Source organism: Asterias amurensis, chromosome 3 (assembly GCF_032118995.1).
Source record: "Asterias amurensis chromosome 3, ASM3211899v1".
NCBI classification, from domain to species: Eukaryota; Metazoa; Echinodermata; class Asteroidea; order Forcipulatida; family Asteriidae; genus Asterias; species Asterias amurensis.
Genome location: NC_092650.1, coordinates 20,011,155 through 20,037,356, shown reverse-complemented (window position 1 = coordinate 20,037,356; position 26,202 = coordinate 20,011,155). Strand labels below are relative to the sequence as shown.

General features: G+C 37.6%; 1 protein-coding gene across 4 annotated transcripts in view; it reads left to right on the top strand.

The window, feature by feature from the left end:
- The window catches only part of LOC139934379 (uncharacterized), a 64,959-nt gene that overhangs the window by 12,983 nt on the left and 25,774 nt on the right, over window positions 1-26,202 (top strand). For 2 of the 4 annotated variants that reach the window (XM_071928584.1, XM_071928588.1), the window contains exons 5-24: window positions 6,415-6,618; window positions 10,314-10,481; window positions 11,490-11,573; window positions 11,916-11,978; window positions 12,920-13,003; window positions 13,236-13,310; window positions 13,823-13,906; window positions 14,469-14,531; window positions 15,483-15,545; window positions 17,109-17,351; window positions 17,654-17,800; window positions 19,040-19,198; window positions 20,101-20,247; window positions 20,854-21,012; window positions 21,710-21,805; window positions 22,232-22,366; window positions 22,886-22,969; window positions 23,207-23,290; window positions 23,841-23,924; window positions 24,927-25,022. In XM_071928584.1, coding sequence (XP_071784685.1) covers window positions 6,415-6,618; window positions 10,314-10,481; window positions 11,490-11,573; window positions 11,916-11,978; window positions 12,920-13,003; window positions 13,236-13,310; window positions 13,823-13,906; window positions 14,469-14,531; window positions 15,483-15,545; window positions 17,109-17,351; window positions 17,654-17,800; window positions 19,040-19,198; window positions 20,101-20,247; window positions 20,854-21,012; window positions 21,710-21,805; window positions 22,232-22,366; window positions 22,886-22,969; window positions 23,207-23,290; window positions 23,841-23,924; window positions 24,927-25,022 — 2,322 coding nt within the window. The remainder of the gene's footprint in view (window positions 1-6,414; window positions 6,619-10,313; window positions 10,482-11,489; window positions 11,574-11,915; window positions 11,979-12,919; window positions 13,004-13,235; window positions 13,311-13,822; window positions 13,907-14,468; window positions 14,532-15,482; window positions 15,546-17,108; window positions 17,352-17,653; window positions 17,801-19,039; window positions 19,199-20,100; window positions 20,248-20,853; window positions 21,013-21,709; window positions 21,806-22,231; window positions 22,367-22,885; window positions 22,970-23,206; window positions 23,291-23,840; window positions 23,925-24,926; window positions 25,023-26,202) is intronic. The other 2 variants (XM_071928585.1, XM_071928587.1) reach the window with 2 other exon arrangements.

The window sequence follows — 26,202 nt, the reverse complement described above, 5'->3', positions numbered from 1 at the left end:
ATGCAAAAAGTGTTATCGGTTTTTCACTTTTTTCTTGAGGATTATGTAAAGTGCATACACTGCCAGCAACTGTTTTTTTAGCAACTATCCTTCCGCCCCCTTCCACACCTGGGTACAACAGATGAGGCAAATTTGATTTTGGGTCAGGGTTCGATCAAATTCAATGGTGAATTGGAGCAGATGCATTGAAAACGATGTAATCAATACTTATAATCAGAGCATTAAGTAGTCAATGTATTGATTTTGTTGTTTATTTAGTGCAATTTTTGTTGTCTTGGTTTGAGGTTTTTAGTGAAAACTACTGTGTCCTATTTAATATTAAGAAAAACAATGTCAAACATTTAAATGTAAAACACAAGAACTAGTCTGTATGAAAGCAGCTTGAATTTCTTAAATGCAGTGAACGCATGTTACGAATGATCTCCACTGGAATCAAGTTCTGATGGCTAAGTCATGAGGGTGGGTTCAAATCCTGGTCATGATACTGTTCATGTAATTGTTTCCCTTCACCCAAGGGTAAACAGGTCTTGATTGCCCTTTTCTTGTTGGGAGATCGTTGCGTGGTCCAGTGGGAACGGGGTCTTAGAGCAGACATGGTTCTTGTGATTGATGTACAGCAGGGGTTGTATACTCCCTGGAGCTGAGATGGTTTAAGAATGAAATAGATTGTCCAATGACAGGGGTAATAATGTCGGCTACAGTGTATGCGGGTCAAAATTGGAAGATTGCTTTAAAAAGTGTCCATCTTTATTTATTACAAAACATTTTCAGTTTAAATGTGATTTGCTACTTGACAAAACTGTTCCCTGTCATGCAATTTTTATTCTGCGTTAGTTTTCAAGGCCTGTACATATTGCTTTAAATATGATTGCTTGCAAATCCCTAAAAAACATACATGTACAGCTATTTTGATGTTTTCAACCTGTGAGCATTGAATTTAAACTAAATGTTCACAGGTAGGTTGTATGATGTGTTGATTAAAAAATAAAAAAACATTGATATGTACGGTTCCATATAAGCTGAAGATTCACAACACTTGCTTGCTATGGCATTTTGCCCCAGGCAACTCTATTTGTGTAAAACCACAGGATATTACATTTTGCACGGCTGATTAATTTTTCCCACTTTACAATCTCACCTCTCAATATTACCTGGAAGTAATAAACCGCAAGCATGAGACACAAGAAAACTGACAGGGTAAATTTTCAAATTGTGTTGCATTTGAGAAAGAAAAGTCAAACATAATGAGCGGAACTTAAACCTCTCTGCAAGTGCTCTGGTGCCATTCAGAAGCCACTTTATGTTTTTCAGGTTGTATGCTTCGTTTATGAAATGGAAATTTGGGCACCCAAGGCATTTCCAGCTCAGTAAAGAGGCCCCCCCCCCCTGTGAGGAAATTAAAAATTTCTAATGTTTCAAGGGCACCATGGGCTTTAGCCTTTGTGAAGCATCATCAGGCCTGGTTTATAGGGGGTTGCCTTGCCTCCATGTCCCCTGCCATTGCCTTGGTGTCCTTGAATTGCTCCCAGGAGAAATTTAAAATTTACCAAGGAGAAAATGCCTTAAAAACCCCTTGCCCTTTAAAAAATGAAGCATTCAGGCCTGTGAGTCTCAAAACAATTAAAATGTTTTCCAGACTCAAGGTCAGCATTTGAACATAATTTGTTTATGTTTAAGATGTTTCACAATGAGGTATATTTAAATTCAATTGTAAAACACAAGACAGCCCGACCTGTCCAGTAAAAAGTTTAAGTGTCCCAACACTTCATGTAAAACTACTGACCTCAGGTCTGCCATGAAAAATTTGAGCCCTGCCAATGTGTTGCTTGGAATACATTCAATAGACTTACCCATCCTTACAAGACCTCATAAACAGCACGCATCACTATTTGTGTCGATATTTGCATACATAAGTATAAGAGGCTATGCTGGGAAAGAATCTATACTTGACATGTGCACAGAGCAATGGTAAATTGAAAGACACTTGCTCAAGGCTTGAGCTATTTTTCACCTACATATACATGCATTTTGCACAATTCGCCTTAAGAAAATTATCGTTGCCACTGCGTTTAAAGGCACTGGATACGTTTGGTAATATTGTCAGAAGACCAGTATTCTCACTCTGGTGTCTCCCAACATGCATAAAATAATAAATCTGTGAAAATGGACTCAATTGGTCATCGAAGTTGCACAAATTTGTGTGCTTCTGACACCTAGTAAAAGGGCAAAGGCCTGAAACTTAACTATTTGAGCGAGAAATTACCTCTCTCAAAAAAATATGTTACTTCAGAGGGAGCCGTTTCTTACAATAATAATAATAGTAATAATAATAACAATAATAATAATAATAACCCGTTTTTATATATCGCTTTTCACACCCGGAGGGCGTCCCAAAGCGCTTCACATTATTACCCCTGGTCACTGGGCCTTAAATCACTCCTTAAACCATCTCAGCTCCCTGGTCATGCTGGTGGGGAGTATACAGCCTTGTGCAACATTAATATGCGCTACTCGGCTAAATCAATCACAAGAACCATCTCTGCCCTCGCAGGTACCCATTTACCCCTGGGTGGAGAGAAGCAATTATAGTTAAGTGTCTTGCTCAGGGACACAAGTGTCACGACCAGGATTTGAACCCACACTCTGCTGAACAGAAGCACCAGAGCTTGAGTTCGGTGTTCTTATCCACTCGGCCATGACACCCTACAAGGTTTTATACTATCGTCAGCTCTCCATTGAACGTTACCACGTAATTTTTTATGAAAACAGTTGTTTTGAGTCATTACCACTAGTGCCTCTAAGTGAGCCCCTATTTTGATTGTGCAATAATAATAATCTGATCAAGAAAGAAGAAAACATCCAGATGCTGTTCAGAGATTTGAATTGCTATTATTTCTAATGACAATACTCCCTCACCACATTAAGGTTGCTATGGGTATCATGTTGCTACGGCAACCTGGGGTAGTGTGTATTATTCATAATGTGTGGGAAGAACTCACTAAGATTTGTTGGCATATCAAACTGATCTCAGAATGTACTGTTTTTGTTTTTGTTTTAAGTTCATTGTTCAGTTGTTGTTGCTCTTATCTACATAAAGCTAAAACAATAAAATATAGTATATTGTGATGCCCAACACTAAAACCAGGCAATTCTCAAAAATAGTTAACCATTTCAAGGCGTTATTCAAGCGTGGTAAATATAGTTTGTTTTTTGCTTTTGGAGTAATAGTTTTCCATTAAAAATACCAATGTCACAATGAAACTGACAAAGAAAGGACAATGAAGTTCCTTATAATAAGCACTCAGAGTTTGTTGTTCTCTTTTGAGAAAATATGCGCTTACTGTGAATTGCAATACCACAGCCGTACATGACCATAATCTTGCTTAAAGACACTGGACAGTGGACACTATTGGTAATTGTCAAAGACCAGTCTGCTCACTTGGTGTATCTCAATAAAAACCTGTGAAAATTTGAACTCGATTGGTTGTGGAAGTTGAGAGATAATAATGGGAAAAAACACCCTTGTCACTCGAAGTTGTGTGCTTTCAGATGCTTGATTTCGGGACCTCAAAATCTAATTCTGAAGTGATCAAAATCAAATTCGTGGAAAATTACTTCTTTCTCGAAAACTACATACAGTACGTTACTTTAGAGGGAGCCGTTTCTCATAATGTTTCATACTATCAACAGCTCTCCATTGCTTCTTACCAAACTGTAAGTTTTTATGACAATCATTATTTTTCAATAATTACCAATAGTGTCAGTGCCTTAAAATCCCAATCTACAATCTTGTACATGTTGGTGATTGGTTTTTCCTCCAAAATGACAAAGATCCACCTGGGTGTTAATATAATACATTTTTTGCATTCGTGCAATGAAGAGAATACTTTCATTCATTGAAAGGTGGTGTGTTTCCTTTAACAAGGCAAAGCCGAGAGAGTTCAATAGAACATTCTATCTTTCAACTCATCCAAATATTCTCATCATTGCACTCATAATTATTTCATTATTTGTTAAAGGAATACGTTGCCTTGGATCGGTCGAGTTGGTCTTTGAAAAGCGTTTGAAACTGTTTTTTATAAAATGCATATGGGTAGAAAGATTTTGTAAAAGTAGAATACAAAGATTCACACAAACATGCCTCGAAATTGCGTGGTTTCCTTTTACCTCGTCGACTAACACGTCGGCCATTTAAATGGCCAACTGTGTTAGTTCGCAAAGTAAAAGGAAAACCACGCAATTTCGAAGCAAACTTGTGTGGATCATTGTATTCTACTTTTAAAACATCTTTCCAACCATGCATTTTATAACAAACGGTTACAAACGCTTTTTATAGACCAAATCGTCCAATCCAAGGCAACGTGTTCCTTTAACCAGTGGTTTTATTTATAAGCAAAAAAAAGAAACCCAGTTTGGGTTTTGGATGGAAGCGTCTTGGCAAAACTAAATTGCGTTGAAATGACCATGCAGGCGGTTTGATCAAATTAAATGCTCACCTCCCCCTTCTTTCTTTAATATCGTATAATAATAATTGATTCATGGAGGAGTAACATCTCTCATTACATCTGATGCATGATGTAATTATTGCTTCCGAATAATGATTGAGAGTCTATTTTAAGGTTTGAAAGCGCAGGGCTCCGATTTGACAAAATTTATTAGTTTTCCTGAAAGGCTTGTTAGCTTTGTGTTTCTGAAAGGGTTCTGGGTACTTTTCGCACGAGGCAAAGCACAAACGCCACAGATTGACATTAAACTCACACGGTGCAAGTAGGCTGCAGGACTTGCAATCACAAGTTTGTGGGTTCAGCATCTGGGGTTTTCGAAACCATAGCTTTATGCTGATTTTACAATGACTAGAATTTTGTTTGTCTAGTTATTGAATGACAATTTCTTGATTTGTTCAATTAAACAGTCACAGACTTTAAATTAATGTTATTGGCTGTTGCCAGCCTGGTATTCCTATCCCATTGTGGGAGTTTGCTGAGTTCCCAGAGTTCTTGACAGAAAAAAAACATTAAAAAAATAGTACATTTTGTTGTCGGCAATGTACACCCTACAGTCGGCCTATCATATTTACACATAATGTCAGTAGGTTTGTTCCAGTGTCTACATAATGTAGTATTACAGCCTCTGGTGTTCAATTAAAATCTTATTACAGCAGCGTGGAGAATCTTGCAGCTGGGATCTTTGCCATCCCTCCTCCCATTTTCAATTCCTTTTAGTCCCTGATGTAGAAACAGAGACATCAAGTCATAAAATCTATTATGAAGATGGTCATACATTAGTGCAGGATGGAGAGAGCCTAATGTTGATGGAGTTCTTATTGACAGGGGCCTCCTAAAACATTTATGGCTATTATTATTATGAAATAAAGTGTATTTCCAAATCCAAATATTCACTGAGTGACGGATATTTGCACTATGTATATATAAGGAGCTTTTATTATAATCATTATTTTAAAGACACTGGACACTGTTGGTAATTACTCAAAATAATTTTTAGCATAAAACATTACTTGGTAACAAGTAATGGAGAGCTGTTTGTTGATAGTATGAAACATTGTGAGAAACAGCTCCCTCTGAGGTAACTTAGTTTTTCTTGAAAGAAGTTATTTTCCACGAATTTGATTTTGAGACCTCAGAATTAGATTTTGAGGTCTCGAAATCAAGCACACAATTTCGTGTGGAAAGGGTGTTTTTTCTTTCATCATTGTCTTGCAATTTCGACGACCAATTGAGGTAAAATTTTCACAATATTTTATGCAAATGTTGAGATACACCAAGTGAGACCATATCAAGTGCCTGTACAATATAAATCATTTGATCAGTTGACTATAATGAAAAAATATCAAACTGGACATGGTAGTTACATGTAGTAATGAACGGAATAAATTAAAAGTAGAAATTAAATTTAGTCCGGAAATATCCGAATACAAAGAACATACCTGAGTGGATTACTTTTTTAAAGTAGAAATTGAATTTAGTCCGGAAATTTCCGAATACAAAGAATATACATGTACCTGAGTGGATTACGAAGACGGCAAATTACTAAGTCTTGTTCTTTCAGCTGCACCTGTATAAACACACACAGACATTTCTTCAGGGACTCAAAAATACAATACAAATCAAGCAAAAGGTTTTGTTTTGCATTCAACCTTAACGGGACACCTTCCCTTGGATCGTTCAAGTTGGTCCATTAAGAGCGTTTGAAACTGTTTGAATATGAAATTGATGTGGTTAGAAAGATGTTTTAAAAGTAGAATATATTGATTCACAAAAACATGCCTCGAAATTGCATGGTTTTAACTTTTTCTAGACCTGTGCCTTGGAATTGTTTTCAGAAAAATATACCTCAGTGCAATTATGCTGTATTATTTTAAAAAGCCTTGAATAAACTTGATTGATCTTGTCTCAGTTTGGCAGGTTAGAGGCACTACGGATCGTCTCCAAGGATCAGGTCTTGGGCCCAGGGCCTCGAGACATCCCATCGACCGATGCCATCATGCAGGGTCATATAGAGGAGCTCAAGTCCCAGCTTGCTCATCGAGATGGACTGATAGTCAAGCTGCAGAATGAACTACAGAATAGTCGAGATGAGAGAATGAGCTCAGCAGACGAGGTATGCTCAGACTGTTTTTGTTCATCAGTCATTAGTTTTAAAAATGCATTCAAATATATTTCAAGCTGCAAAGTATTCGACAAGACAGAATGAGCTCTGCAGGCGGGGTATACTCAGACTCTTTTTGTTCATCAGTCATTAGTTTTGAAAATGTATTCAAATTAATTTCAAGCTGCAGAATAGCCGAGATGACAGAATGAGCTCTGCAGACGAGGTATACTCAGACTCTTTTTGTTCAAAGTCATTAGTTTTGAAAATGTATTCAAATTAATTTCAAGCTGCAGAATATTCGGGAAGACAGAATGAGCTCTGCAGGCGGGGTATACTCGGACTCTTTTTGTTCATCAGTCATATTTCAAGCTGCAGAATTTTCAAGAAGACAGAATGAGCTCTGCAGGCGGGGTATTCTCAGAATCTATTTGTTCATCAGGCATTAGTTTTGAAAATGCATTAAAACATATTTCAAGCTGCAGAATATTTGAGACAGAATGAGCTCTGCAGGCGGGGTATACTCAGACTTTTTTTGTTTGTCATTAAAAATATTGAAATAAGTTTAAAGGAAAAGTTTGATAATCATTCTTAAAATTAATGGCCATACAAACTATGTATTTATAACAGCTATTGAAACCTAACACATTTTGAGAAGTATATTTAACTTCAATGTAAAAAACTTTATAAGTTTTACGCCCCATTTTGATCTGAGGAGCTAGATACTGAAACGTTGCTCAAATTGTGTATTCCTAGTATTAGGGATTATTCTTCCTAATGGACATTATTCGCTCAAGATTTTCGGCAATATCTCAAAAACGCGGCTACCCTTTTAAATGAAATTTCCACATGGCAGTTTTGATGCATTCATCTTTATTTAAGTAGGATTGGAACAGTCAAATGATAAAAAAACATCTTTAGGTAAATTTTTCCTTTAAGCATGTCTTGCATGTATACCCTTAAAACTCAATACAGAGTTGAATGCCCAAGGGTGTTTTTGATGCAATATTGATGTAGGTTATAGAGTACACAATCTGCACATTGTGTATAACATAAGAATGAACCTTTAAATGTTGCTAAGTTCATGACATGTTCTTGGTGACAGATTGCCATCAGGTACAAAAAAAAGGTATTATATTCGTTTGTGTCGTTAAAGGAACACGTTGCCTTGGATCGGTCGAGTTGGTCTTTGGAAAGCGTTTGTAACCGTTTTTTATAAAATTCATATGGGTAGAAAGATGTTGTAAAAGTAGAATACAATGATCCACACAAACATACCTCGAAATTGCGTGGTTTTCCTTTTACCTCGTCGACTAACACGTCGGCCATTTATGGGGGTCAAAATTTTGACTCCCATAAATGGCCGACCATGTTAGTTCGCACAGTAGAAGGAAAACCACGCAATTTCGAGGCAAACTTGTGTGGATCATTGTATTCTACTTTTAAAACATCTTTCCAACCATATGCATTTTATAAAAAACGGTTACAAACGCTTTTGTTTTGACCAACTCGTCCGATCCAAGGCAACGTGTTCCTTTAATGGGTTTTCACTTTTTTTTTCTTTTCTTTTTTTCCTGTTATTGCTTTAGGCCCTAACTATATAAAATATTGCAATGGCTGGATAACATTTACAATGTACATAGTTTGGCCCTTGCCTTTATTTATTCATTTCCATTTTTTTTTTATGCTGGAACAATTCTTTCAAGAGGTAAGGTGTCCTTCAGAATAATCTACATACGTACAAGTACATCTTTTTAGATTTTTTTTTTCCCAAAATTATTTGACACACATGACCACACCAAATTTCAATTTTTGAAATATTGACAGACTATTTAATAATTTACTGAAGGACAAAGTTCTGCCTCAAATGAAGCAGATAGTTGAGATAAATGATTTCCCAGCTCAGGAGTTTTCAATGTTTTGTAAAAAATTAACCTCTCGCGACCAAACCAAGCACTTACATACACTTTGTGACCGTAGCACAATTCTTAGTTTTTTTTAAGCAACTTCAAGCTGGGGCCAATTTTAATTAATGGGTTTTCTTTGTTAAATAATGTCTGAATTTGTTTACTTTCATATTTTGTAGGGCCTATCACTTAGATTATAGTCCCAACAACACATAATTTTAATCAATAACAAATTAATTGACAAAACAAAATTCTTGCCCACATAAAACTCCATGGTTGGGACCGCAATGGTCCTGAAAGTTTGAATACTTACGAGACTTTCATAGTCTATTATAACCCCATTAGGGAATTTCCCAATAAATATTTCCCAATAACTTTGTTTGTTCTGCATAGTTTGCAAACAATTTACCCAAAACTTCAGTAAATGAAGAATGAGATTATATCCGGACTTTTATTCCATTAAGCCCACTGTTAAACCACTTTTCGTCAGGCCCTCTCGATTCACATAAATGTAAGTGTACATGTAGTATCAGTTTCTTTGTTAATCAAACAGTGGTGTGTTAAACACATTATTTTGTTAGTCTGTGCATGCTGCTGACGCACACAACATGAAACTGATACAGCTGGTACATAATGCACGTGGAATTGTATCTGCTACTTTATTAAAGGCAGTGGACACTATTGGTAATTACTCAAAATAATTATTAGCATACATGTACAACCTTACTTTGTAACTCAAGTAATGGGAAGAGGTTGATAGTATAACACATTGTGCGAAACGCCTCTCTCTGAAGTGAAGCAGTTTTCGAGAAAGAAGTAAAACTTTGACGATCGATTGAGCTCAAATGTTCACAGGTTTGTTCTTTTAGCCACATGTTGAGATACACCAAGTGAGAGGACCGGTCTTTACAGTTCCCAATAGTGTCCATGCTTTAAACCCATTATAATAGCTGTGGTTAAAAACGTGCGCCAGGCTTTGCAATTACAGCCACCCTAGATAACTTTTTTCACTTTTGAGAAAAAATATACATTTCCATCTAAAATACACCTGTCATAAAGTTAATGAAAAACTTTTTTTCCAAAATTACCAAACTCACCTGAACAGCCAAAATCACCCAAATCACCTAAATGTGAACAAAGATGCACAAAAAGTGCCTGGCAAAATGAAAACCCCAATGGCATGAATGGTAATAGTGTACATGTACAGGTGTAAGCCTCATGGGGGATTATCCTTGGATGATGAAATCAAACAACAATGTTCTTGCAGGGGTAAATGGGTACCTGTGGGGGCAGAGATGGTTCTTGTGAGGGCAGAAACGGTTTTTGTAAGGGCAGAGATGGTTCTTGTGATTGAGTTAGCCAAGTAGCACATTTGTTGCACAAGGCTGTATACTCCCCAGGGAGCTGAGATAGTTTAAGGAATGATTTAAGGCCAAGTGACCAGCCGTCGATTTCACCAAACTTTTCCTAACTTAGGATTAATCTTAGGTTTTAGGACGAGTTGAGTCCCGTATCCAAATACGTAGGAAGCATTGAACCCGTCCTAAGTTAGGACGGTTTACTCGTCCTAACTTGAGTTAAGATTAATCCTAGAGTTTCGTGAAATCGGCTGCAGGGGTAATAATGTTGGAGCGTGGCGTCACTGCGAGCGCAATATAAGAAGCCATTATTATTATTATTATTTTGACTGGTCCTCAGGTGTTTGAACTCACATTTTGCCAGCGGGCCACTGTTAGGGGAGAAAATTGATAATAAATTTGCTCTGTTATTTACATCAATTGTGCTCTCTGATTCTATTAGATTGCACGCAGGGACGTAGTCCTTGACTCAGCCAAGTCGACATTGTCATCCATCCACGGCAGGGAGCAGCAGCGGATGGTTAGCGAAACGGATAAAGACATCACCATAATGAAGCTCAAGACCACACTGAGACATGCTGAGCAGAATAGAAAAGACGCTTTGTATGAGGTAATAACGGCTCTGTTAGGGGTCACAGTTTTTCTATAATTTTTTTTACTTGAAAGTCAGTGGACACTGTTGGTAGTTACTCAAAATAATTATCAGCATAAAACCTCACTTGGTAACGAGTAATGGGGAGAGGTTGATAGTTTAAAACATTGTGAGAAACGGCTCCCTCTGAAGTGACGTAGTTTTCGAGAAAGAAGTAATTTTCCACGAATATGATTTAGAGACCTCAAGTTTAGAATTTGAGGTCTCGAAATCAAGCATCTGAAAGCACACAACTTCGTGTGACAAGGGTGTTTTTTATTTCATTCATATCTCGCAACTTCAACAACCAAAATTTTCACAGGTTCGTTATTTTATGCGTATAATACATTGAGATACACCAAGTGAGAAGACTGGTTTTGACAATTACCAATAGTGTCCACTGTCTTTAAAGTGAAATGATTCTGAAAATGCTTTATACTATCGAAAGCTGCTGTAGGCTTCCAACCAGTAGTTTTTATTGCCATTAACTTTAAGAGTGATCACATGTACCAAACGAATACCTTCCCCCTGAAGATCAAACAGAAGTTGTGGAGGCAAATTAGTCTTGCCCCTTTTTATGCGTTATTACCATAGAGTTATATATAAGAACTAGGCGCACTGGCCTATATACGCGCCCCGGTATGTGCGCAGGTGGCCATTTTCTAAGTTGACAAAACAGCTATCTCACAGCGTGTGTTTGTGCGGCCATTTTGTAAGTTGAACAAACAGCATCGCGTGAGCGTTCAATAAAAAAAACCTCAAACGTGTATTTCATATTCAACGCGCGTGCAGAATGACGCGCTTGTCATCTTGCAGTCCCGTGGCGTTTGTGCACGAAGCATCACTCGTGCGCCCTCTAGTTCTTATATATAACTCTATGGTTATTACTGTTACACAAAGGGATTATGACAGACAGAGGCTTACTGAATGAGGAATGTCCAGGAAGTGGCTAATGGTTTTTTTCTTCTTTTTGCTTCCTCCCTGCAGATGGTCGGCAAAGAAGAGAATATTGACAAACTCCGCTTCTTGGTGAATGAACTCCAAAATGAGCTGGTTGTACGAGATTCAGAGGTAACCTCATTATTGTGGAAGTTTTAGTTTTATTAGACTTTAAAAAGCACAAAAGGAATGGACTCCCCAAAATAATGGCTACACAGCTCTGTTGGTAGAGCGCTGACACATTAATTCCCCCCCCCCCCATGATTTAAAATTGACCCGGTCAATTTAACCACAATTTGGGTTAAAATTAGCACCACACAAACTCCAATCTACTAGTTGCACAAACGTAACCCTTGAGCCAGCCCAATAACATTATAGTTCTCAAATCTCAGCCTTGTATTTCCAGTGCAGTCTTTTGGGATTGTTTCCTTTTTAACTATGTACATGTATATGTTGTGTTTTTTTCTCTTGCAGAAAGCCAGCCATGCTCAAACCATCACTCTACTGCAGGAGAAACAGCGACAGGGGTCTGACGAGGTATGCAGCAAGAAAAAGCTTGTTACTTTATTAACTGCTTTAAACCCATCAAAATAGCTACGGTTTAAATCGTGCACCATGCATGGCAAGTAAAGCCGCCTTAAAATTTCTTTCACTTATAAGAGAAATATGGCCACCTAAAATACACTTGAATCATCAAAATCACCTAAACTACCCAAATCACCAAAATATGAAAAAAGATGCACAAAAAGTACCTGGCAAAATGGGGGATTATCTCTCTACTGCAGGAGAAACAGCGACAAGGGTCTGGCGAGGTATGCAGCAAATCTGAAACCATAATGACGGCTACAGCTATGGCTGCGACCGTTGCCAAGGGTGTTACTAAGGACGTCCTATTCTTAATCAAATGATGGCATGAGGATGGGGATCATGCCTTAGCTATAGATGTAACGCCAATTCGGGCACGGCCTTACTTTTAGTCATTAACTAGGGTATTTACTTTGATCCCGATTGGGGTCCTTATCTCCTAATGGGAGATACATGTACAACTGGTCTGGTAGGGTTTTGAAACAAGCATGTAAAATCCAAGGGATAGACACAGATCTGGATGAACCTCGCAAAGAAAAGGTTCTATCTAAAGCAGAGTCGGTCAACAGTAACATCAAAAATCCATTGAACAAATTTGTCATCAGACTTGGGTAGGAGATGGCAGTCACTTCGATGCAAAACAAGCAGATACCCCAACTCCTGATCCTCCATCCTATTATGCTGTCTGTCTCCTCAATGATCAGCTCGGATGTTAACTACACTTTTAACTTTCTGCTGAAGATGATGTTAAGTTAATCTAATTTATAATCAGTCCAATTTTGTTTGAACCCTAACCAATAAACTGACATGACATAAATTGAATTGCATTGAAGTGAATTAGAAAATTGCCCTTGGCTCTGCATGGTCTTGATGTATTTATGTTTATCCAACAGGTGGCTCATCTCGACCAGCGAATCAGAAATCTAGAAACAGAACTAAAGCAGTCACATGACCAGAGAAGGAAAACAATAGAAGAGGTATATTTTATATTTCCACTGTCAGGACTGTTTGTTTTCACTGTTTGGGGTCTGGCAGACTTACACACACTGGTACCCTGATTGGGCTAGATCAGTTTGTGAGTTATACCTAATGAAACCTAATTTGGCATGAAATTGTTTGGCAGGGCAGGTATCATGAATGGTAACTGCCATACATTTTCACTAGTGTATAAAAACTAATAATCTTTCTTTTTGGGTTTCCTATTTGTAGGTTGGTGTCTTACAGTCAAGAATAAGAGACAAGCAAGGTTCTTCCAAGGACAGTCACCAGCTTCTGAAACAAGAGGTTTGTAGGTTGCAATAAACGCCTGTTTGGTTAAAAGGCATAATAAAGTAAGAAATACTGTAAACTTGTTCGTTTTCTGACGTCCTTTCCTTGAGCTCTGTATGTGTGTTGTTCTTTTGTGACTGAGACAGTTTTTGGTTATGTATTCGTGTGCGTAGTAGTAGTAGTATGCATCCTCTATGGATGGGCAAAAATGGCACGGCGAGATCGATCACCTTTTGGAACAAGGTTGTTGGCTAACCCGCACAAACGTATCATTGGGTCTCAGAATTCATCACTGCAATAACCTATCTTTCTGAAAGTTTGTATACACTCAGCGCCTTGAGTACCTTGTTTGGTAGATACGTGCGCTATATAAGACTTCGATATTATTATATCTGAAAACAACCGGTTGTAAACAGCTTCAGCTGGTATCAAATATCAAGTTATCAAATATCAAGTTATAAACCACAAGGAAAACTGACCGGGTAAAGTTTCAATAAATGATTTGCACCTCTCAATAATTCCAACAGCTTGCCAGACGTGATGATACAATCCAGCAGCTGAGGAAGGATGTCCTGAGCCTACAGGAGCGACATGATATTACACTGACAGAGGTGTGGTCAATTTGCTTTGGTTTTAAGTTGTATGAATGCTGTGGAAGAATGTGGTCTAACGCTAACTTTGCACTCTGTTTGTGTTGTGGTATTTTCTTTATTTGTTTAAAAAAGAGCAGGCCAGCATTTTCTGTTGCCATAAATTTGCAATGATGTATGCTTTGAAAAGTTGTGCTGCTCGTTTTTATGTTTGCTATTTTGAGTTTGGTTTCCTTTTTTGACTTTTACTTTGACCTCTTTATGTAAATGGAAGTAGGTCAAACCTTGCGGCCGCTTTCGGAGGCTATGGGCATTTTGGTACAAGCCGCTTGTGGCCACTATTCTGTAAGCGCAGAAATCCATGACACTGGGCCCAGCATATTGTACTCTTGATACTTACCTTGCACAAATTTCTATCAGAAGGTCAAACCTTGGGGCCATTTGCGGCTAATGGGCATTTTGGTACAAGCCGATGTGGCCGCTATTCTGTAGGCGCAGAATTTCACAGTCAAGCAGCGCCATGACACTGGGCCCTTCTTGTTCTTTTCTCACTGACTACTAACCTTGCACATGTTTCTATCAGTTGGATTCACAGAAGAGAAGGGCACAAGGATTACAACAACAGGTGGACAGGCAAACTAACGAGGTACATTAACACCCACCACACCAACCCTCCCATCCCAAAGCCAAAGAAAAAAAATACCCCCATCCATGAAATGGTCATCTTGTCAAGCTGCAAATAATAATAATATACATTTCTGCCTTTTTGCAATCAATTAAAAGTTTCATTGAAAAATTAGAATGTGCTGTGGCAAGCTGCTTATCAAGCAAATTACCATATGGTTTTATACCCCAATAATGGTAAATGACTTGGGGTCAATTTCATAGAGCTGCTAAAGCAAAAAATTTGCTTAAGCACGAAAATAGCTCTCTTATTTTACACGTGTTACTGGCCAAAATTTCATGCCATATACATTGCTTGTGACTCGTATTTAGCTGTTGTTTACTTAGCATCACAAGTGGAGTGGAGTCTTGGCCGGTAATCTGATTTTACTATTAAGCAAGATTTTTTTTGCTTAAGCGATATTTTGTGGTTTTAATCAGTTCTATGAAACTGGCCCCTGTGCTTGATGTCATAAAGCTGTTAAGCAGAAAAGTTTTAGCATTGAATGAATCATGAATCAGGTCTATAGTCACAGTCAAATGTTTTTGGTTGAAAAATCATGAAAATCATATTACTTCAAAGGAAGCTTTTACTCTCAACAGCTGTGCTTCTCAGCAAGTTTAGTTTTGATGGTCGTTAATTTTAGGATTACATGTATGACCCTACCTTTACATTTGTAAGTTATTGTGATTTTTTCATTCATGGAAAAAGATGAATGCTCTATCATAAAAGCTAAATAATTTACATGCATGATTTCAGTTTTATTATTTTTGTAGACTATTTTTATCCAGAATTTCCCCCACAATCAATCAGGCATTCCACCAAACTGTTTCACAATCATTGTAAGTGAACAATGATTTTCCAGTTTCTACATTGGCAGTGCATGTTTTATGTCTCAGTGTCATTTGTTTTCCCCTCATATGTCATTATCAGTTGGAAGCACAACAGAGAAATGTCCGCAATCTACAAGATCAGATGGAAAAGAAATCCAGACAGGTACAAGACCTAGAAACTGTAGTGCTCAGCAATAGATATACGTATTAAGACAGATCATTTTTTAGTCAGGTGCCCGGCTAGTAAAGACAAATCTGTTTGTCACTCTTAAACTCTTCTGTGGAAATTGTGACATAAACATGTAAAAAGTTCCCACATGACCAGTTTAAGTCTCGCCTGCACTGGAATGTTCAAGATCACTATTTTTGTAAATAAGGGTCCATTTGTGCATCCAGTAATGCCTAATACAATAAACTTTTTTAGAAGTGATCACTCAACTTTGAACACCGGATATTAATTGAATTAAGCAAAATTTCCACAGGCCTTAACTGACTTGGATGCCGAAGAGGCCATGGTCTTGTTGCCCTAGTTGGTGCCTCTTGAAATGTTTCACATGGACTGTAAGATTTTCCAGTGGTAGTTCTTTGTGAAAAGTGAAAATGGCTTTGCCCTCTTTATAACAACATTCCCGTCCTGTTCTTTGTGTTATTATTTTGTTTTTATTTCATGTATTATTTATTGTGAGTGTTTGAATCTCAACGGATTTGTAAGTAGTCCATTAATACAAAGTCCACGTTGCACTATGAATTGAATTAACAATTAACAATGATGTGAGTTGGTCTTGAGTAAGAAAAATTATTTGGAGTTATAGTTACATGCATGATCCAAAGTAATGTTGTGCATTAATGTGTCATTGATTTGCATTTCATGCGGGTAAAACATGAATTGCATTTGCTCGTGCTTGTTGCTCATTCATAAAGCAATATTGGCTCAAGAAAAGTGAAATGCATGAATTTTGTGTTTTAAATTCAGCGCCTTGTTTGCAATGTTCATCCAAGATTTATTCATATTTTATCTTGCTGACTTGGAAATATTCTTTTTTGTTTTTTTTTACTCCACACTTTTTGCCTGCGTACATGTGCATATTATTCATTTAGAATTCTATTAATGGATATTTGGGAGATTCCCGGGGGTGGTGAGCGGGGGCAGGCGTAATAATTACAATGATAATAATTCTGGAGTCTTATGCAGTGCACATTATGTATCTACCATTACGGTGTTCAAGGCACTTGAGCAAGGAGGAAAATTTTCAAGACAGATTTGTGAAAGTTGTTTTAATTGTAAGGCAGATTTATGTTGCACCATATCAGGTTTTAGAAGGTGTGCAACATACTCGGCAGTCACTGCCAGAAACACTGTTCTTAACACTTCTCTTAGCGGTACGAGTTACTGGGTTCTTTTGCTGACATTACACAACACACAGGACCTACGAATTTACGTACCATATGAATGACGAAGCAATAAGTGTCTTTCTTAAGGTCACAAGTGTAAAGACCACATCTCTTACCCAAACTCTGCTGATCAGAAACACCAGAGCTTGAGTCCAGTGTGCTTGACCTCTTGTCCACTTAGCTTACTCACAATCTGGAACACTGAATTTAGCAGCAGCTTTGGGTAGATGCAATAGTGTAATCACACCAGATCCCTCGTCTGGGGGTTGAAGTCTCTACCCTTCTTCATTTTGTATTCTCACTCCTTCACTTGACCCCCTGATACACCACACAGTTTCAGAAGAATGAGGCCGAGACGCACAACCTTGAGGAGGACTTGGCCACGGTGAGCCGGCAGCTCCAGTCGGCCCTGGAAGAGTCCTCCATGAAGGAGAGATCCATGAGGGAGTTACAGAAAGATCTTGGTCTGAGCCAGACTCGATGCAACGAGCTGAAGGCACAGGGGGAGAAGCTGAAACAGCAGGTATCCACTCTGACTGCGGCCTCAAAGGATGCCAGGAAAGCACTCACTGAAGAGGTAAACAAGTATGACTGTAAAGATAATTTGGTACTGGACATTGGACACTCAGATGGGGTTTGTCACTATACAAACCTATCTGAATGTCTGATATTGATGTACAAGGTGGACACTCCTTGTACAAACTTATGTGAATGTCCAATATGTAATAGCGATGTACATGTACGTGTACAAGATAGATATTCACTGTACAAATGTCCAATATTCAATACAATGTACAAGGTAGACGTTCAGTGTACAAACCTAATTGAATGTCCAATATCCGATATTCTCTAGTAATATTTTCCTCCATCTCCTAAAAGGTCGCAGAGAGGCACGACATCATTATCAACCTAAGGAGTGAGTTAGCCATATTAGAAGAGAAACACCAAGAGAGTATTATCCAAGTCATGCACAGAGGGGACATCATGCAACAACTCAGATTAGACCTGAAGAAGACAACCACAGAGGTAAACAAAACTCTCCCAAACCCCCTTTCCATAGATCCTCTCTTGCCTTTATCAGTAATAACAATAGCAACTTCCTTTATAGCGCTTTTTAAAGGAACGTTACAGAATTGGTGAAAAAACAAAATCGCGAAGATCACAGATATACATTCAATTCACTACTGCTCTTGCCCTTCCACAGCTTTCTTAAATCACTTAGATTTTCTGTCTGCCAAGCTCATGAATCTATTGTATAGTACCTTTAGCTGAATTACTTGTGCAATATTTTAAGTTGTTTAATTTATCTACAAGTTTACTTTTTATTTATTTATTTATTTCCTTTTATTGTTTATCTTTACCTTATCGTTATTTCTACTTGTATTTTAAATTTATTTTGTATTCTTATTATATATTTATTATTTGCTATTGGTTGTATAATTATCTGTTTTTTTAATGCTTTGTGTACTACATGTATATTATGTTAAATCTATATTAATTTTATTGTGTACCCCAGATGTGAGGCAACAGATCTACGGATCATAGTATGTATTTGCTTTTGTTGTCCCTTGCCCATCTTGGGGTATATTGTCAATGTATTATGTTTTGTACTGTTATGGCAAATAAAATAATAATAATAATAATAACATCAAACTTACACGGTCTAATGATGATGATAGTAGAAAACCACCCCTCGAAATATTTCTGCCCCTGAAATGTCACATTTGATGAGAAATAAGTAATTTAACTTTGTGTTTGGAGTTTATCGCTCAGTGAGCATTTTATTGTTATTATTTTTTGCATCAATGTCATGCAAAAATGTGTAATCGGTTTGTCACTATTATCTCGTGTCCCAGATGGCTGATCGATCTCAAACTTCTACAGGCTTGTCAGTTTACATGTATGTACAATGTATATGGTGGATTACATGTATATAAAGTGCTTACACTGCCAGCAACTGTTTTGTTTTTTAGCAAAATCAATTCTGTAATGGTTCTTTAAAACTTTGCAATTGTATCCACTGTTCGTACATCAAGGTTAAAAAATGACTGTTTAGCCCCTTTATTTTACGTAGCATTTCAAGCAATCCATCTTTATACTATGTCAGTTATGAGCAAATCTGTGAACATTTATATCTTCACTGTGCAATACCAATGTTGTGTTCACCCTTCAAGATGTGAAACTTTCAAAAAGTATTTCACAGAATTTCACCTCACACTAATCATTTACAATGATTATTTTTCTTCACATTTTCTCTTAACTTAGTTGGAGAACGCCAAGGAGGAACTCTCTCAAACCGAGGGAGAAGCAAGTGAGCGAGCGGCCAAACTGCAGGCAGAACTGGTCATCAAAGAGGGCGCACTTCAAGCCACCAAAGCAGAGCTAATGAGCTTCCAGGATAATGTATCAAAGAGCCAATCACAAGTAAGCTTTCCGTTTAATTTGATGCGATCTAGCTAAATGATTCATTTGTCGTAAATATCATTATAAAACATGCAAACAGGGGTAAAATTTAATTCATTCTCTCGCATTTATTCATTCTCTCACATCTTTTGGTGTTTTTACTTTCACAACTTTTGGATCAATTGCAGTATCAACATGGGACTTTACCAGCAATAAAGCATTAATTTTGGTCTTTTCAAATGTACAAAAAATGAAGAGCTATTTTGAATTTATTTGAGACCCATTTATGTTGCACCCTGTGTTTTGTGGGTTATGGTTAACAATGGGGTTATGGGTAAGGGTTTGGGTTTTGTGTTGGGGTAAAGGGTTAGGGTTGTGGTTATAGGGTCTATGTCGACAGATTTACATTAAACTTACACAGTTTGAAGATTATGATAGTAGAAAGCTTCCCTTGAAATTTTCATTACTGAGGTGCTGTAGTTTCTGAGAAATGAGTAGTTTTTGAGAAATTTTAGCATGTAAAATCGTATTAACCAGTTATGCTATGGTTATGGTATAATATCATAACTGGTTATTGGGATTTTACATGCTAAAATAATTTTCGTCTTCCTGAGACGAAAATTATTGTGTGACTTGTTTTACTCATTTCTCAAAAAACTACAGAACCTCAGCTCACAATATTTGAAGGGAAGCTTTCCAAAATCATTATCGTCAAACCCTTTAAGTTTAATGTAAATCTGTGCACATTTTGAAAAAGTACCCGAATCCTTTAAAGGTTATTGGTTACGTAACTAATTAATTCTTATACAAATTTCACAACTCCAATCGCTCTGATATATTTCTATTTGAAATATCATACTGGTGATGTATGAAAAAACTGTTCCTTGTGAACCCATAACAACTTTTCCCACTCGTCTGTGCAGGTTCAAAATCGTGAGGAGACCATTCAGCGATTGCAGAAGCAAGTACTGGAGTTCCAGGGTGAGTCTGGAAGGAGAGAAAACATTGTACAGACTCTGGAGGCTGGAGTCACGTCGGCTCATGAAGAGAAACGCAGACTGGTGGAAGAGGTAAGACCATGAGCTACATGTATTGAAGGGATGCAGGGATGAGATTCTTTCACCTTTTGGCGGAATTCGGACTTTCAGACTTTGAAAACACGTCTTTGTTTTCAGATCAGACTTTTTATAAAATCTCTAACTTTGGCATCATTAATTACTGACTTTCAAACCTTTCACTTTCCAAAATTTCCAAGTAAAAAAATTGTTCTTTGTCAAAGAGATGTTGACATAAACGTGGATAAGTTTGTGACTCTTTCTTCCATGTTTTATACATCAATACGAAGGTGAGTTAGGAAACACATAACTTGAATTTCCAGGGTGGTCTAATCTCAACCACGTTCTGGGAATGCTATTTATAACCTCTTAATCAAAAACACATTGCTCTCGCCTGATAGTTTTTTCCCAATGTGCGTCATTGCAAAAGTTCTGTACAACTGATTTCTCAAATCAGGAACCCATAAAAATGGTTGCTGATGACAAAAATTATAATTATGGTCAGAAACTAGGGGATTAGATCATCAAAAAAGACTTCTAATTATTGGACAGCACTACTTGTACATATCCGTGTAAGGGTAAAACCAAAGTGTTATCCTCTGTAATTTATGAACTCCCTAGCTTGGTCGGAAAAAGAGCTCCCTATCTCAGATGGAGTCTGAGTTGAAGAAGACTAAGCAACAGTTACAGGATGCTATGGAGGAGAGTGGACGTCTGGCTGCTAGAATCCAAGCAGCACAGATCACTGCACAAAGTGAACAGGACGTCATGTCTATTGAGGTAACCAGACTACTGTAATTCTCTCTTCAATAGAATGAAACAAACAGTCTGATATCAAGTAGAATTTGAAACTTTGTATAGTGGTTTGCAGTAGCTTCATGTGTAATCTGAAAAGATGTGTTGGATCTGAAAAGAACCGATAGTTGACAGCAAATTGCTGCGATCAATGCTCTGATCGCCTTTTGGAGAAATTAATATGTCCTTCACCTTCAAAAGCTTCAAAGCAATAGTAAATGACTATGAAACACACATGTAATCCAAACATTCTTATGTCAGTTAATACAATAAATGGTATAAAACACAACACAGCCAGTGCACATCGGTAATGGTGCCGTTTTATAATGTGGAAGAAATTTTGTATTTGTTTGTTTGTCTTTATGTTAATTTCTTTTAACTTTGGGGTTGTAAAACCAAGGTCTCTATAAACTATAATCACTGTACTAGCCAATATCCGAGATGAAGAGAAGACACTGATGGAATTTGTAATTTTAGATTTCGGAGGGAAAATTGCAGAGAATTATTCAAAGGGAAAAACCAACACAGTCAGGTTAGGGACTGAATACCAAATCCACACGGTGCCCCCCAGTGAGATTTGAACCAGGGTTCTAGAGGTGGAAGGCGAGGAAAGACAGCACTACACCAACCCGACTCAACCTGACCCACTCAATAATCTTTTGCGTACATCTTATATTTAAAGGTATCACGTCGGGATGAGGCAGTGCAGAGAATGAAGAATGAGCAGACAGCACTCAGGGAGCAACTTGTCAAGTCAGAGGAGAAACTTTCTAAGCAGGTAAACTGAGATATAAGAATGTTATTGTGTCGAAAATCTTTCAAAACCTTGTCCACTAAAAACCTTTAACCCTAACAGTGTGTAATGTCATTTGTTTTAAGCTTTGCATTTCTACTTTGGCTAAATAAGCCTACATGTTACACTTAAGTAAGAAGTAACTACCTTTGCATTCATGTTTAATCCTTGGTGTAGAGAAGTGGTTATGGTTTAAAAAGGCATTATATAAAAGAAACGACTCTTGTAACTAGAATTCTAGCCACAAAGTGCAGATTCAGCCTTTAATTCATAAGGGAAACAAATTGGCGCACTTGGTTTCAAAGTTCAAAAACACTTGAGACTTGCACAGGCCATTTAAATAATCTTAGGTTTGCATTTTTTCCTCTAACATCCCTAAGCAAAGCTTTTTCTAACATTTTCCACCGAAAGGAGATGGCCTTAGAACAAATGAGACATCAGAACAAGATGGCCCAGAATGAGATCAAGAACAAGGAGGAGAATATAGCGAACATGGACCGGCAGCTGCAAGATATGAGGCATATGCACACTGGTGCTAGGGACGAAGTAAGTTTACATAGGTTCACTACTTCACCTCAGGCCAAAATTGCGTGGCTTTGCTTACAGTTAGCAAAGGGGTTACCAGGGAATTTGTTTGTGGGCGTGCGTACTTCATTTTACTAGGAATTTGTCGCTTACACAGCTAGCGCAGAAATTTTGTATTTATTTGATATGGTCAACATTTCTTCACAAAGGTATAGGGCAGTAAAGGCGTTGTTATTTTTTTGAAAAACAAAGACCAAAGTGCTTGTCTGGCCGTGAATTTACTGGCCCGAAACTGAAAACACTGGCCTTTGGCCTGTGGTCCAGTGATAATTTCCAGCATTGCATTTATCTTGTTGCCAATTACAAATTTGCATGTCTGCACTCAATGTATCACAAAAATGTGTGAATTTGAATGCATGTAAATGAAATTGAATGAATTTCTGCTGAAATTGGACAAATGTTGGATAGACAAACCTATATGTTTAAGAATACCCTTAAGAAGTTGCACAAGCAAAAGCGTTTTGGGACTTTATTTTTCAGGTTGAACGGCTAGAGGAAGCACTGCAGGAGCTGAATAGTGAGTTCCAGATTCTACAGTCAAATGAAGAGAGCCTTAACCATAAGGTAACATTTCTCAGACATTGAAGTACTTTCCTTTATTCATAGACTGTCCTGTTTAGCTCTCCTTTGGCGAACATTATAATACCTTTTTCAGTAGTTGTCTGATGTGCTAGTGTGTCATTACCAATGAAAGTATCATGGTGGGGGTTAGCAATTAGTTTACTTTAGTTAACTATTTGTCTGCATTCAGTGTATTCAAAAACTGGGTGAGCATTTTTCTAATTTTGTTCTCCCCTTCAGGTTCAGATGAAAGAGGATGCAATTTCTGAATTGACAGCGGACGCTGAGACGCTTCATCAACAGCATAAAGAATTCCTGGCCAAGGTACACATCCTCATTTCCTAAATACATTACAGAAAAGGTCAATATTCTAATATGTTCTAGAAGGTCAACTTCATCTTTGAGACACCGGCAAGTAACTGAGCGGAAACCTTGGCTCCTCTTTATAGCTTTATAGAAGAGCTGAGCTACAATGTATTAAGTGAGCTCTGATAAAAAGTTATGGCATATTATGTTTATTTCACTGTTTTCTTCAAAGTGTTATGCACTGGGGGAGTCAAAGTCCTTGATAATCTAGACTGGACCATTCCACGTGTGTGGGGGTGGGTTCAGGTCCCAAGGTTATGTATTTTGTTCATTTTTTTTTTTTTTTTTTTACTGGGGGGGGGGGGGCGTGAAATACATGTCCACTCACATACTTTGTGAACAAAATAAACCAGGGTTTTCATTAATTTGTTTTCTGTTGAAGCATAAAAGGCCATTAGCAACCACCATTTCGGATATGGCCAAAGTTCCCAATCAAAGATCACCTGCTACATGGTCCATGCTGTTTCTATTTTCTTTACTCCTGAATGTTTTTTTGTGCTATCTACAGATCGCTGAGCGTGATGACGTTCTTCAGAAGCTAAACACTGAGCACACTAAACTCAAGAACAGAAGCCAGGAGAAAACCAGCGAGGTATAATTAGTTCTGGGGTCGATTTCACAAAGAGTTTGGACTAGTCCTATTAGTCCTAACTTAGGACTAGTCCTAGGAGAAATACAAATTGCATGGATAGTCCTATGTTAGGACGAGTAATTTGTCCTAACCGAGATAAGACTAGTCCTAACTCTTTGTGAAATCCACCCCTGATCAAATAGATGTTAGTTTTGTATCAGGGGATAAAGAATGTAATTTGTTTGACCCTTACACCGATCTGTATTAAGCACTGTTTACTCCATACTTTCCCCGAGTTCTGGCAAATCACTCAGGTGGGATTTGCACCCAGGACCTTTGCATTGCTAAAGCAGATGTCTTACCACTAGACATGCTAGGCCACCGAGCTAGCCCGGTGGCTTAAAGGCAGTTCGAATCCTATGTGTTAGCAGCACGTACCGCAACGATTTAATGTTAGTTTTGCATCAGGGGGTAGCAATACAATTTGTTTTTACCCTTACACTGAAGTGCAGTCCCCTACTGGTTCATGCATGATCCAATTATTATATTAGTCCACTGTTTGGAAAAGGGATCACATGGAGATAAAAGGTGTGAGTTGCCAGAGGACAGGGATGTTATAAATCTGGCATCTTTCGACACTTTCGGTAAACAGTGTTTCAAGGCCCACACTTCGTGTATCACAACTTATATATAAAATAACAAAACTGTGAAAATTTGGGCTCAATCGGTCATCAGAGTTTGAAGAAAATAACGGGAAAACCCACCCTTGTTAACCACACGTTTCGCGGTGTCATGACATGTGTTTAAAATAATGCGTCATTCTCGATATCGAGAATTGATATTATTGTTTTCTCAAAAAGTAAAGCATTTCATTGAATAATATTTCAAGACAAGTCTTTCACCATTACCTTCTGTAAACTCTGTTATTTGTAAATCTGTGATTTAAAAAAAAAAAAAAATTCTGTTCCAAAAGTGTCCAATGGATTTAATGGAGCTTTCCCGTAATGTGTTATCTTGTTACAGATTCAGCGCCAGACCAACATGATGAAGAGACTTGAAGACTCCATCACTAAATCCCAGCTGGACATGGAGGAAATGAGGAGGAAGAACCAAGAAGAGGTGGGTGGAGTGTAGCATTAATAAGAAGACGCTTATCGCCTGAAATAAGTGCAAATAATTTTTTTTGTTGTACTGATGAACTGTGGTCTGTTTTACGTGAGAACAAGGTAAATTAATTATTTTGTAAAAGAAACCTTTTACTTCATAGGTATTTCTTTATAAAGAGACCTCTATACTTCCCAGTTTGTACTTTCAAATTTGATATGAATGTGACGTCACAACTCTGTTTTCGCTGCAAATATTCGTAAGAGTTGAGCACAGCTACTGCAAACTTGTGACGGCTTAAGCCCTCTATGCATAGTGTTAGCATGGTGTCTGGGTGTCTTTTGGACACCCCTGTTTTAACTGTCATTTACATGTATGTATTGTAAGTGCACGGTTTGGACACCAGTTGTTAAATTTTCAGCAAACTTAAACGCCCTTTTACCTACTCCTGGCTAACACGTTGACCTATGGCAGTACTTCTAGTACACCATTTGTACACTGCAGAATTTGCGCAAGTTTTAGAAATTGTCTTCCTCGGTTTTTTTTTCTATTCTTGTTCTTATATAAAAAAAAAATATTAAAAAAATGCTGGTTTTGGAAGCATTCTCATTCCAGTAAACGTAAGTCCAAAAACTTGTGAGACTTTTGGAATTGGAATTGTTGTTAGTACATGTATGATGTATTATGTTTCTACCAGAAACATTGGTAGTTGTCATTGGATGACTTTTACTGTGCCTTTATTTTGGCTGCATTACCCATTTCGAGACCGAAGTGGCCACAAGTGGCTGGTACCACAAACAGCCACAAGACCTACCTAAAAAAACTTCAAAATAATTATACATGTACATATGTAAGTGCTTTAAAATGCCGCGATATCAAGACTAATTATTATTGATCGACACCCAATAGAGCAGTCCAAACGTATAATCATTGTGTTTACAAAATATGTTGTGTTGATGTACATATCCGCAAAAACAATTTTAGCTCTTGCTTGTAACTAAACTTATTTCTTGGAGAAGTTTTAGCCTACTTTCTGATAAAACCAAAACAGTGTATTCCTGTTTCTGAATTCAATGTTATTTTTCTGTCTCCTCTATTTATATTCGCTTTCGGCAAATCTTCTGGATTATCTTCATCCGTTTGTCCGCCCGCAAATGTGGATTCGGTTTGATAAATTCCCTTCTTGAACTGATGC